Below are 13,250 nucleotides of genomic sequence, written 5' to 3' on the forward strand. Positions count from 1 at the left end.
ATCTCTGTAAGGTGATAACATGCCTCTCCAGTTTATATAGAAGCACAGATATAAATAAAATATACCACAAATAAATTAAAGGACATTTATACTAAAATAAGAACCTACTTATTCAGATATTAACTGGTAAATCAATTAATTGGTAGATCAATTTTTTGCATTTTCCATGCCTACCAAAGTTTTTGTACACACTTCAAAAAGTAGTGGACGGAGGAGAAACAAACTCCTTACAGTATTTGCCTTAAAAAAATTACCTTTTTTATAATAGGCCTTCTTGTTCACAAAGCCTGTTTAGATGGCTAATCTTTTTCCAGATATACAAAAAAAAGTTCACAAGCTTAAAGGACCATTAAACTTACAGGAGCTGCAGGAAAGCTGGATGAAAGCTCATATGGTTCCTCTGAGATCCAATGGCCCAATTCCAAAGACCACAGAACCTAAAAAAAATTATGCAGTAAGTAGACATCTTCTAATTTCTAAAACAGCAAACTCTTTGACAGTGTATTTAAAAGTAACAGTGCTGTTGCAATAGTTTGATATTTCATTTACCTGAACCAAATGATTTGTTGAAAAATCAAGCAATCAGAAAGATGCCCATTTTACAACTGAAACCATTAAAATATTAAAGTCCTACTTCTATGTATAGGTACATTAAATTTTAAAATCCTATTATTATTTTTAATAATAATTTTTCCCAAAACTAGTCCATCCAGCATTTTTCTAGGGTTGATTTTCTAAACCATTCTTCAAAACAATTTATCATTCTAAGTTGCACTTGGTAGACTATATTAAAAACCACACAAAGAGTGGCTTCTACCACACTTCAAGTGGTAGAAATGTTGTCTTTATGGGAAAATGGAAGAAGACTAAAGTACCTACCGTGGCTTTGCCCTTGAGTCATATAAAGGGCATTTTGTTACTAGTTTCTAGACTGTCTAAATTCTGAAGCACACACTGATGGAAGAGGAGTTAATTTTCCTCATTGGCTTCATCAGTGTGAGTTAAGCTGTAAAGCTTCTCGTGCAGGTAAAAGACTGGTAAGTTCCTTGCCAAATTTGTCCACTGTCACACAATTCTACAACTTTCTCCTCTTACAGACACTTGAGCTTTGCAACATCTTTCCTGTAGTTGCCATTTGGCATGCTTAAATATAAGTCAAGAAAAGCATTATATATACTTATAGCTGTATATATTGCAAATAAAAGAATTGTGTTATCCAAGCCATTTGCCTTTTAATCACAGCATAAATCAACTTTACTGAACCAAGAAAATTGTAACTTCTAACACAATTCTTAGAAACATGCTCCATGGAAATAATTTCTTTGTAAATAATCCTGAGCAGGAACAGATGTACCATGCTGCGCACATCGTGTCCTTATAGTAACAAAATGATGTTTGTAGCAAGAGTAACTTGCAAACAACCCTAACAAATTAAAACATAAACCCAAAAGATTAGTTATGATTAAGTAATCCCATTTAATTTTCCAGGCCAATCTAATGGTAACAACTTCTATCAATCCTTTTATAATAATTTACAGAATTTTGTTTAGAAACTTATTTTGTTTATCTTAACAAAAGATGAATTAATGCTTGTCTATCATGGTTTTGGAACTGAGTTCAAAGGCATCATATATACTTTCCTACATGAAAAGAAAATTAGATACAGAGTTCATGAGCAGGTCCTACAGTAAATAATTAGGTCATCACTCACTAGAACATTCAGTTTCCATGAACGTATAGACAAGAGTTCTCCATTCTAAGTCACTGAAATTTTGCTTCTCACTTTGGCAGAGACAAATTTTCAACCAGTATATTTTCATAGCAACACTAAAAAAATGCTTCAGGTTCATGTAGGACAAATCAAAGTTATGATTTGCAATATTACTCTTGAGAAAACTACTTATTTTTGCTAAGGCTTCAGTATCTTCTTATTCCTTAGAATGTGGAAAAGGACTAAGAAAATACTTCTGAATATAAAAGTGTTCATATTGAGAAGAATGCTATCTAGAAGTTTTCAAATGTGCAGTTACAAGAGATTTAGCTTAAAATATAATGATAAAGTGGCACAGTATGGATCAAGTTGGATATAGGTGTATCATAAGTTAATAAAATACAGCTCATAACATTGCAATATTAAGAAAGCGTCAGATTCTAGTAGAACGTAGTCTTGGTCATGGAGGACCCAAAAAAGCAGAAAATAAGGAGGGAAGAGAAGAGTAGGAAAAGCATAATTTTCTCTGTGGGATTTTTACAACCTTAAAGTACGTTTTCCTTTGGCTTGGGGCTCTAGAGATCAACCTTCTGTTACTTCATACTCAAGTATGCATGATTTTATCTAATTCAGTAGCTATCAACCTTCATGGCACGGATCTCCAACAAGTGTCCTGTGGGTTATACAGCTGTAAGGCTAGCCTTGGTGTAGACCTCTCCTTCCCATATCCCTATCAGCTATGTACTTTTATTCACACCATACAGGAAAATTTGTCAAATATAAAGTTCTCAAGGGTCAGAAAACACAGTTTGACTAGCCTTTATTTAAGGCCTCTTACCCATCCAGCTAGAACACTGAATGATCATACGGTATTTTTACTTGAATAACTGATCTTAAAATATGGAAATGGAGTGCTATGAAGATTAAATGTTTTACAGTAAATTTGATATTCCTCCAACATCCATCTCTGAAAATATAATTTTAATTTTTTCTCAGAGGAAGAAAGAAACATTGCAGTATAAATTATCTCTCCAAGTTACAAATGAAAAGATAAATAATATTTCAGCTTCTTAAAATGTTGACAAACATCTTCCACAATACAATCAACACTGCTCAAAATTAATACCTTGATTAAGAGGTACTACAGATTTCTCCAGACTGATGGATTGTTTGGATTACTTTAATTATCTAGTTCGAAGAATTTTACCAATGAAAGTACTTATGGTAGGACTGACTACCACACAGAAAGGCATTTAAAGTATTCAGTATTGTAGCATTAATAAAAGAATATTTTGCTTAATTTAAATTCTCATGACTAATTTTCTACAGGATTCATCACAATGGTTAAGTAACACTTCCACATTCTTTTCTTTAAAGTATTTGGTTAAGGAATTTGGGTAAAAAGATGGCAAAATTGTGCCAGTGACACAATTAGAAATAAGGCAATAATGCTCTTACAGGATAAAATGCATAGATCTAACCAGATTAAGAAATAATATTTGAAAAGTTCAAAGCAATATTTTCTTTGAGTGAAATAAATGACTTAATTACTTGAGGGATTGGACATGTATGCACAAAGTTTTATCCAGTCTCAGTGAAAGATGTAATCACAGTTCTAAATAAAAACCACCCAAACCCAATATTTACAGATAAGCAAATACTGTAAAATTGAACCACTTGTGATTTGGAAAACTGATTTCTGATTTTTTTCCTCTAGTTCCTTCTCATGTGGTTCTCCTAGTAACTTCAGAACTTTGTCAAATAGCAATTCAATGAAATGGGTGAAGATAGCTTCGCCATTTGATCCAGTAATATTTACAGGTGCAAATTGATCCTCGGAACAATTCCATTTAACTTTTGGTATTATATGTGGACTGTAGATAACCCTGTGATGATTCTAAGAGGTAGACCTTAAGACATCAGGAAAAAAATTGGCATTGCTACTAGTCAATGGGACTATGAAGAGCATGTGTTGATATTTTCACTGTGGATTGGTTCACAGAAGTGCAGTGCATAAAATGGGCAATGAAATTACCAGACATCAACTACCTGAATACGAATTTCCGAATAATGCCTTATATACAAAGATAGAAAACTATCTTACTGTATTTTTGTGGTAGTTACCTACATCTTTAGCTATTTTAGTAGTTATTAGATGCTTTTTCCCAAGGATATATACAGATTTTATGTTTGACTACCCTGTAATAAGAAAATAACTTTGAGCAAATATGTTGTTACTTAAAACTCCATACAAACCTAAGTGTGGGACAGATATTTCAACATGTTTAATTCATAGACACATAGAGTAGTTGAGGTTGTAACGCACCTGTAGAGACTGTCCAAACGCCCTGCTGAAGTATGTTCCTCTTAATGCAACTGAGGATGCTATTGGGTTTTTTGCTACAAAGGCACATTACTCAATTGTTAAGGTGACCAAAGATGCAAACTCCTTTATTCCAAGGGAAATTAATCACCAAAAACTTTTGAAAACCCCAAAGTATACTTCTTCAGATAACTACATGTATACCATGAAGGACATACTTCATACTGGTAAGTGCCAGACATCCTGAAAACAAAAATGCAGCAGTTCTTTTTCATCTCACCAGCTAATTTTTAAAGTATTTATAAGAAAAAGGAAACAAATTTAAAGTATAAGATGTGTAAGATGAAGAGCTATTTCCATATACATTCCAACAGGTAAGTTTTATAGCTCTGAAAAGATAAGGAAAGATGAAAAACTGTCATCTGCAATATCAGATTGAATGGCTAATCACTATTATAACAGTGGGCAATTGTGGCTTAACCCTGGACTGACAGGTAAGACTTGCACTCTGTCACTACTCCTCACCCCAGCAGAATAGGGAGAATCGGATGGGCAAAAGTAAGAAAAAAAAACCCAAACCCAAACAACTTTGGGTTAAGATTAAGATAGTTAATAATTGAAGGGGAAGGAAAAAAAGAAGTAAAAAATCCAAGCGATGTAAAAGTTATCATTCCCACCAGCAGCTTGAAGCCCATCCAGCCTATGAGCTACGGCTGCTTTGGAAAAACCCCTCCCAGTTTTATAGCTAGGCATGATGTCAGATGGCATGGAAAAATCTCTTCGGTCAGCTGGGGTCGGCTGTCCCAGGTGAGTCCCCTCCCAACTTCCTGTGTACCCCCAGCCTTCTCAAAGGGGTGGCTGATGGAAAAACAGAGAACACCTTGATGCTGTGTATGTACTGCTGAACAACAGCTAAAATACTGGTGGGTTAGCATCATCATTTTGGTCACTAGTCTAAACCCACACATATACAGGGTAAGATGAAGAAAATTAACTCAATCACAGCTGGACCCAGTACAGAAATTCATGATTATCTTGTCTTTACAGTGACAGTCTGGTAACTTTACGTGGTAGTCTGCAAGAAATTTTGAGGATATACAGTGATTATTTGATTTGGTGGTCTGGGAACCATTTCTTTAAATTACAAAGTCTCCAAACTGCTCATCTACAAATAGCTTTCCTTATTATCTTTTTTTATTTTTCAGTTTCCCTACTATGCAGCAAAATATCTAACAATTCCCCGTCATTTTTACCAGTGCTGAACACAATGATTATTTCAGAGCACAACAGATAATTAAATAATATATATAAAGATTTTCAAATTGAATAATTTGAACTTAGATATCTAACATTGAGAAGAAATTATTTGTTTAGTGTTTAATTTGTCAGAAAAAAAAGTGCATGTGACATGAGTTTCCTATCCATGAGATAAGAGTTCAGGCATTTCTAAAATACATGCCAGGCACAATACAGGAATACTTTGGTAATACTAAGTACTGAAAGACTGTCACAGTAACAGAGCTTCGCAGAGAGAAATTTCCTCTTACTGAACTAACTCTAGGTAAGTCTGAATATCCGAACATTGTGCCATTGTATGTAGCATGGACACAAACTTAGCTATATGCTTGATATTTTAGCTATGCAAAATAAGTTTAATTTACTGAGCAATGAAATTAAAAGAAAAATTTTCTTACCCATTCATAAGAAACAATCCAACACCCACGAGCAATTCCCAGCATAACATTCAAGGTACGACGAGGACTCCCTGTAACTACATGACTTGTTGATTCACACACGTCATCTGAGAACAAAAAGTCTCCAAGTTTATTCACCACTTGAATTACTGTATTTTGCTTCCTAAAAGAAGGGAAAAAAACATACAATGTTGTATGGATATGCAGGATTATAAAGTATATACACACAACACAACTCAAACTCACTTCATTTATTTTCTCACTAATCATTTCTTATCCTTTTCTTACTGAGCTTCTACCCACTTGCTAGCCGTAAATTCATTAGCCTTCCCAGAGTCTAAGCAGACCCTTTTATGTCATGACACAATCATATCTGCTTGCACATCAAAGCTTTTCTGTCCCCCACATCTATCTTGTCTGTTTAAATAGAAGCTTTTGAGTCTGGAATTATCTAACATATTGTGTACAATGCCTAGTACAACAGAGACTCATTCTTGGTTACTTTTATAGTACTATCAAAAAAGTATTACCAGGAAATGTAAACATTTAGACACAGCACTCCTAAGAAGTTTTCATTAGGAAACACCAGATTTTCAGCATCTGAGGAAAATGCTGTCTAAATTTAAAGTCCCAAAGTTCTAGCCATACATCTGAGCCAATGTTTCAATTCAGAAATCACTTATCTTTAAATGCAATTATAAATAAATATATAAAATGAAATATAAAATCCAGAATGGCCACCTATAACTGGAATTCTAACTTGAATTCTCTACACAGCTACACTGAAGACCATAAATATATCATTGTGAAAAGAGTGAGATCTTGGTATAACGAGAGAAAAGCTGCTACATAAGAACAATTTACTGTTCTTATTGATAATTACTTTTATAACTCACGATTATAAATGATCATTAAAAATCTATAATTGAAAGCCCAGTTCCAATGCCTTTTCTGCTCCTGCCGTCTGACTTGGAAATGTCCACAGCATGCTATACAAGATATAACAACTAAGGACAGCATTGAAGTCACATCTATGACAGTGGTGATCTTCTCGGGCAAAGCAATTTAATCACTGACATAATGTGGTGTACTCAGAGCACCTCCAGAATTCCCTGGGGTTACTTCATTCTCACTACTTTTCCCTCCACAGAAAGTAACTCAGTTAAAATTCCCAAAATACCCCAGCTAAAACGAACACTACTTAGCAGAACCACAATAAAACTGGAAAAAAAAAAAATCCTTACAAAGAATCCAGCAATCTATTTTAAAGATGTTTCAAACAAATAAATGAATAGTAAAAACAGTGTATCAAATTAACTTCACACTCAAATCAAAAGACGGTATTTTATGTAGAGACAACAAAAAAATGAAAACACTGACCCTCATTTCAGCGTGAATTCTGGCCTTGGTGATATTGCTTTGAATGTTCCTAGAATATTTACTATTCTCATTTTATGAGCTTTAATTTGACATAGCCTTGCAAGCGTGTCTTTTTGCAACACTGCAACTCATGGCCCTGCTTAAACTGCATACTCAGGAGATGTATTTCCATGCTATACCTGGACCTTCTCTTAGTTCTTTTCCTGTGTCTACACAAAATTCCTTACAATGAGAGGAAAAAGACCTGTAGTACAAGAATTGAATCTAAGATATCTTACAAATTGCAGTGAAAACTTACCAGTTCATACTTCCTTTAGCTGCAAAACCTGACGGATGCAAATTTATAGCAAAATTTCTCTGAATTTGTGATTCCGAAAAACAGGTAGTTGCTAGCTGTAAATCAGTGAGCAGCATTTAATATGATCTCAAAACCCTATGCCATGAAACCACAAAAATCATGCATCTTAAAATTTAAATTGTAATGAACTACTTTTGAGGCTGTAGCTACTGGGTAGCAGAACTGGCTTTTGGCCCTTGGGTTGTATTTTGGAAGACTATTTTCTATTCTGCAGTTCCTTCAGAAGCAGTCCTTTTCCCTTCACCTATTTACAAGTTGATGAATGCCTACAATTGTAGACAGCCAAAAGCACAATCCTGACGAAGAAGTTCTGAAGAAAAGCAACTGTTATCACCAGGCATTTTTATTTGATAAAATAGTAATTGGATAGTGGGAAAAATCAACATACAAGCAACATAAAAGAAATAATATATTAATGACCTCTTTCAACAAAAGAACTTTTTCCCTGGCTCTGCCACGATTTCTTCTTTTAGGAAGATCACAGCCTCTGTTTTCCACTACTCTGAACTGGACTATTATCTTTACCTCCCCCACAGCAACCTCATATTACATGCCTTGCAAAGTGCATTTTATAGTCTTGGTGTTACTAGCATTCAGTCACATTAAATACAGGAAAAGTATTAATTCCATGTTAAATTTTTGACATATATTAGTATATTCGTTAACAACTATTGACAACCATTTACAAAGAACTTCTAAAAGGATAGTCACTAAGTGCTGTTTCTGATCACTTACATCTATGTAACTGTCAAAATGCAATTATTTCAGACCCAAACCAGATCTGTGGGTAGTAGAAATATCTTGAGTTTTGAAAAAGAATTTGAAAAACTGTAAGCAAGTGTAGTATAAAATATGGAATTGTGTTTTTGTTGGATGTTCTTTTCTCTGTAAGACTTTTAAGAGAATGATAAGAGCATGCCAGAAAATTATTAACTCTCCCCCAAAATATGCAGTGGCAGCTGCTTCTAATGTTTTGAAACTAAGTGGCTAAAAAGCCTACAACTGATATTTATTCAGCAACTATTTGTATGAAAGAAAACGTTTTAAACTAATGTTTCGGATTATGACTTTTTAAACAGAAATAATTAAAATTCGTGGCAGAAAAGCTAAGTCTTGGGCTGAAAGTCTGAACTCTTTACTACATAAAACAATTCCTTCAGAAAAATTAAGAACCTGCTTTTAGTTTTATTGCTCTGAAGCCCTGTGGAGCTCACCTAAGGGACAACTACTTCAGTCTGCACCATAGCAACACAAACATATATGTACAGTATAAATATCAGTGACATATACATGTATGTACATGTTTCTAGCTAGACTACAGAATAAAATAAAATATTTTAACACACAGCCCGAAAAACAAATCTTATTTTGTATAGGCATAAAAAAGATAATCAACATCAAGTTTAAATGGTGTGCTGACTAAAGAGTCAAAATGTTTAATACTTACTCAGGAGACATACTTGTCATAACTAGTGTCCTTGCTGGCTAGAGACAGAGAAAGAGACAACAAAACATCAAAAATCCGTAGTTTTCCCCTTTGAAAAAAGCCTTAAATTAGAAACTGTTCCATTAAAAGGATTAAGCTACTTCATAATTACAGTATCACCTCAGGAAGGAGCTGTGCTAATTAACACTTATACTAGAAATATTGAACTTTGAGGACAGAGAAGGAAACAAACCCCTTCATCACATCTGGTATTACAACATCCAATATATCAGAAGACAGGAACATTAAGTTTTCATTAGTAAAAAGAAAAAGAATTTCCAGTCTGCGATGCCATAGAAATGTTATTTAGGATGTTATTTGTTCTTGGCCTTTTCGTTTAGACTAGGTGGAAAGGAAAAAGGCAGCTTACCTTGAACAAAGGAAACTTGTAATCTAAAATTCTTCCAGTTTCTTCCAAAAGGCAGAAACTGGCTGAGATGCTGCAGAAACAAGAGTATATCTGTTGCAAATTATAATTTTATTTTGATAGTTTTGGGTTTTTTTTTGGCACAACTTCAGTATTTTAAGTCCAGGTTTTTAAGTAAACATTCTTCCACTCTTAAATCTTGTCTTAGTGAGTAACAGTCCTTAAACCAGTAATTCTGAGACACCTTAAAAATGACCCCTTCCCTCTCCTGCAATACCCTCTATAGCTCATGTGCAAAGTAGGAGTGTTTGCCCCAGACTTCAAATAAGCTTTCTAAGAATTAATATTAAAGAAGTAAGAAGAGAAAGAAGTATCCTTTGTTCATTAGAAATGACAAGAAAAGCCTCCAGCATGCATAAAGGTAGGACAGAACGAATTTTAGCAGTATCAGAGAAAGATGTCACTGAACGTGGTCGTCAAAAAAATACATGTAAAAAGGGGTTTTGAAAATCTGAGCTAAGAATTACTTGTAGCTACATAACCATGCACCAGTACATACACATTTTAATTTTGCAGAAAAAGCAGATCAACTGACTTTTATAAAAATATTTCAAAGAATGTCTCCTAATTTTCAAAATCAATATATAAATTTCAAATTATTTCTCTAGATAACTACTGCTCCATAAGAAATAATCATTCCCATTTCTGCACCCCCTCCTATATATTACCACAATCACAAGTGGTAAGCTTCCAAAATCTCTGCTAAAATTCAGTTTCCTTTGAGTAATATACTGAGCTGAGACCACAAAAATATTTTGGATTACAGCTGGTAGCACAGACCAAAAAAGACTTGAGGGCAACTCATTTTACCCAGTAATGAATCACAGAAGAAAATGCATATTCTGATGCAACTCCATCCACCCTCTCTCACCAGTACAGAGCTGTTCTCCATTAAGTGGTTAAGTAATTTATCACATTTAAAAAGGGAGTTCCTTGGAATTACCTCTGTAGACTATTAGACTAATAGACTGTAGACTCATAGCGGGCACCCTGAATGTTCATTATATGAACAACCTTTGTATGCATAAAACAATTTATGCATTGATAAGTTAGATATTAAAGATAACATAAGTAGTAGTCTTTTCAACATACGCATGGTTATTTCATTCTCTGGTTAGGCATATTTGAAAAACATAAACAGCAGATACTACTTAAATCTTCAGAAGCAACATAATGTAGCATACTCAATTTTTTAAATTTTTGATAAACATACACTCAGACAACATTATGTAAGCTATACAACAATTCAGAAGGGAAAATATATATAATGTAAAAATGTAAAAAACAATAACATGGAATGAAACTTCCAATGAAGAAAGGATGAAACTTTTATATTGATATATTTCTTTGAGAGAAATTCTTCACAGTATTTTTGGAAATGTTGTTTCCAAATTCTGACTTGTTGCCAACAGTACTTACTGATGATGCCTTAGCCTACTGCTAGCCTGACAGTTGAAGAGAAGATAATATGCACTAATCAAAATTTGTTGTAATCTTAGCCAAGAGACTTTCAAATGCATTACTTCCAACTCCAAATAAGCAGCCACATATAACTGCTCTTGGAAGTTCAAATAAACTCACAGCTTCAATTCCACATCTGAATTTTATACATAAAGAGTTTGAGCAAAAATAATAAAAAAGCAACAATATAAATACACCTATCATAACTTTAATATTAAATACTAATATAAACTCAAAATTTGAGTATATACATTCAAAAAGACATCCAATAAGACACTGAGTAAGGGTTGTTGTGTCAGAAGGACTGCAGTATTAGGCACCTGTCCTGGGTTCAGCAGTAGCAGTCATTTTTCTCCTCCTTGGTAGCTGGTGTAGTGCAGTGTTTTGACTTTCAGCTCGGGAACAGAGCTGATAACAAGGATGTTTTGGTTTGGCCAAGGACTTTGTGAGCCTCATGCTCTGTCAGGGAGGAGGGGGAGCCAGGAGGAAGCAGAGACAGGACACCTGACCCAAACTGACCAAAGAGGTATTCCATACCACAGCACGTCATGCCCAGGAGGTAACTGGGAGTTAGCCGGAAGGGCTGGGGAGACTGCAGGGTTGGAGGAGGTATCGGTCGGAGCTTGGTCGGGCTGGGGGGGGGCGAGTTATCGGTCGGCTGGTGGTGAGATGATGTATTCTCTTCCCTTGTTATTTCCTTTATCATTATTATCATTGGTGGTAGCAGTAGTGATTTGTGTTATACCTTAGTTACTAAACTGTTCTTATCTCAACCCGTGGGAGTTGCATTCTTTTCGATTCTCCTCTCCGTCCCTCCGAGAGCAGGGGGAGGGCAAGAAAGGGGGGGAAGTGAGCGAACGAATTACCTGACTGGGTTTAAACCACGACAGCACCCTACTGCACAGGTTTGGTCATACGATTGAAATTGGAAATGGGACCACATTATACAATCATGAGGCCATGCCTCATACTGTCTTAATACATGTTGTTGGATTTGCACAAACTCCTGGACATTAAAGGAACCTGGGAAGTGGCAGCATGGGAAAGGCACATGTATGAAAAGCAAGGTTTTAGTCTTCTTTGTTCAATCTTTCTGGGCATAAAACCTCACTTATGTCATGTATGTATGCTTCAGCATGGTCATGATGTACTCTTTCAGTATTTGAAGCCAAGCCTCACCGCCATCAGAGTGACACTCTTTGGCTAGATGTGTAGAGTTAAATCCACACAAAAGAATTGCACTAGGTTCTTGGGGTCCTTGTACAGTACTAGCTCCAAAGCCAGATTCTGATGTGCCAGTTCAGAATGTGCAGAAAAAAACCATTCCTCACAATTTTTAAAATAAAATGTCATGGAAATATTACTAATCAGACCACTACTTTTGCCAAACTTGGGTTAAAAAAAAAAAAAAAAAAGCACTACAAATAACCAAGGGCCAGAGCAGCATGAGATCCTGCAGCTGCTTCTTCAGTTTCAGAGCAGAAATGTTAACAGTTCCTTTATACCTTATCTAGAGGAAAGTGAAAATACTAGATGCATACAAAATGGGAAACCTGCAGTCTGTCCTGATATTACCCTGCAGTCAGCTTTTGAACTGTAGCTTTTATGCTACAAAACATAGCATAGAAGATGGTACAGTGGGTATTCTGGGGAAATTTTCTGTCAGTGCACTCCAAAGTGATTCAAAGACACAGGAACGTGGAAAGATGCATACAAAAGGTAGAAATTTGAATAAATTACATTTCTTCCAAATTATTATTTCATCTGCATTCAGAACTGCATATTTTTGCAAGTTAAAAGTTATTTGCTAAGCAGACAATATTTTATTTTATAGCTTCAGTAAGACAAGCAGTCCTCTTTAATTACAGTCACCAGGCAGAGAACTTTTTTTTTGATTTTCAGTTGTACATTTTAATTGCTTTACCCCTTTGCTATGCAATTTTTCTTCAGTGCTCTTTGTGTCTGTTTTATTTTACATGTTGACTTTATTGCAAGAAAAAAATTTTGAGTTAGCATTTACTTTTCTGGCCAGCAAAAATACATCTGGTGAGCATCATTATGAGTTCGAATGCATGTCTTTAGCAGGGTTGTTACTATTTATAAAACACTGGAAAAGGTAGCATTAAGGTAACTTGTCCTTTTATTTATCAGTAATCTCAAAATCCTGAAGAGTTGCATATCTGTGCTCTAAATCAGAAAACACTTCTTTCTGAAATATTTTTTAGATCTGGAATACAGGCTGTTAAAAATGACATGCTTCACCTTTCCTTTATATCTTTTGCTTCTGCTTTCCTTTATATATTTCTTAGGAGCACAGTTGCACTAAGTATTTCTTTAGAGTTCGCCAACAACAAGATTTTTCTAAGTCATCTGAAAAGTGAAACATGCATTTCAGTAGATCAAAGGAAAA

General features: G+C 34.9%; 1 protein-coding gene across 7 annotated transcripts in view; it reads right to left on the reverse strand.

Moving 5' to 3' along the window:
• Positions 1–13,250, reverse strand: part of MCPH1 (microcephalin 1) — a 128,730-nt gene that overhangs the window by 78,047 nt on the left and 37,433 nt on the right. For 6 of the 7 annotated variants that reach the window (XM_062626254.1, XM_062626253.1, XM_062626255.1 and 3 more), the window contains 3 exons: positions 8,914–8,951; positions 5,729–5,891; positions 360–437 (listed from right to left, as the gene is read on the reverse strand). In XM_062626254.1, coding sequence (XP_062482238.1) covers positions 360–437; positions 5,729–5,891; positions 8,914–8,951 — 279 coding nt within the window. Of the gene's footprint in view, positions 1–359; positions 438–3,420; positions 4,893–5,728; positions 5,892–8,913; positions 8,952–13,250 lie in introns of those variants that run through there. The other variant, XM_062626259.1, reaches the window with a different exon arrangement.

This window comes from Pezoporus occidentalis, unplaced genomic scaffold (genome assembly GCF_034315485.1).
Source record: "Pezoporus occidentalis ecotype Australia unplaced genomic scaffold, CSIRO_AGI_Poc_V1 ctg29, whole genome shotgun sequence".
Classification (NCBI taxonomy): Eukaryota; Metazoa; Chordata; class Aves; order Psittaciformes; family Psittacidae; genus Pezoporus; species Pezoporus occidentalis.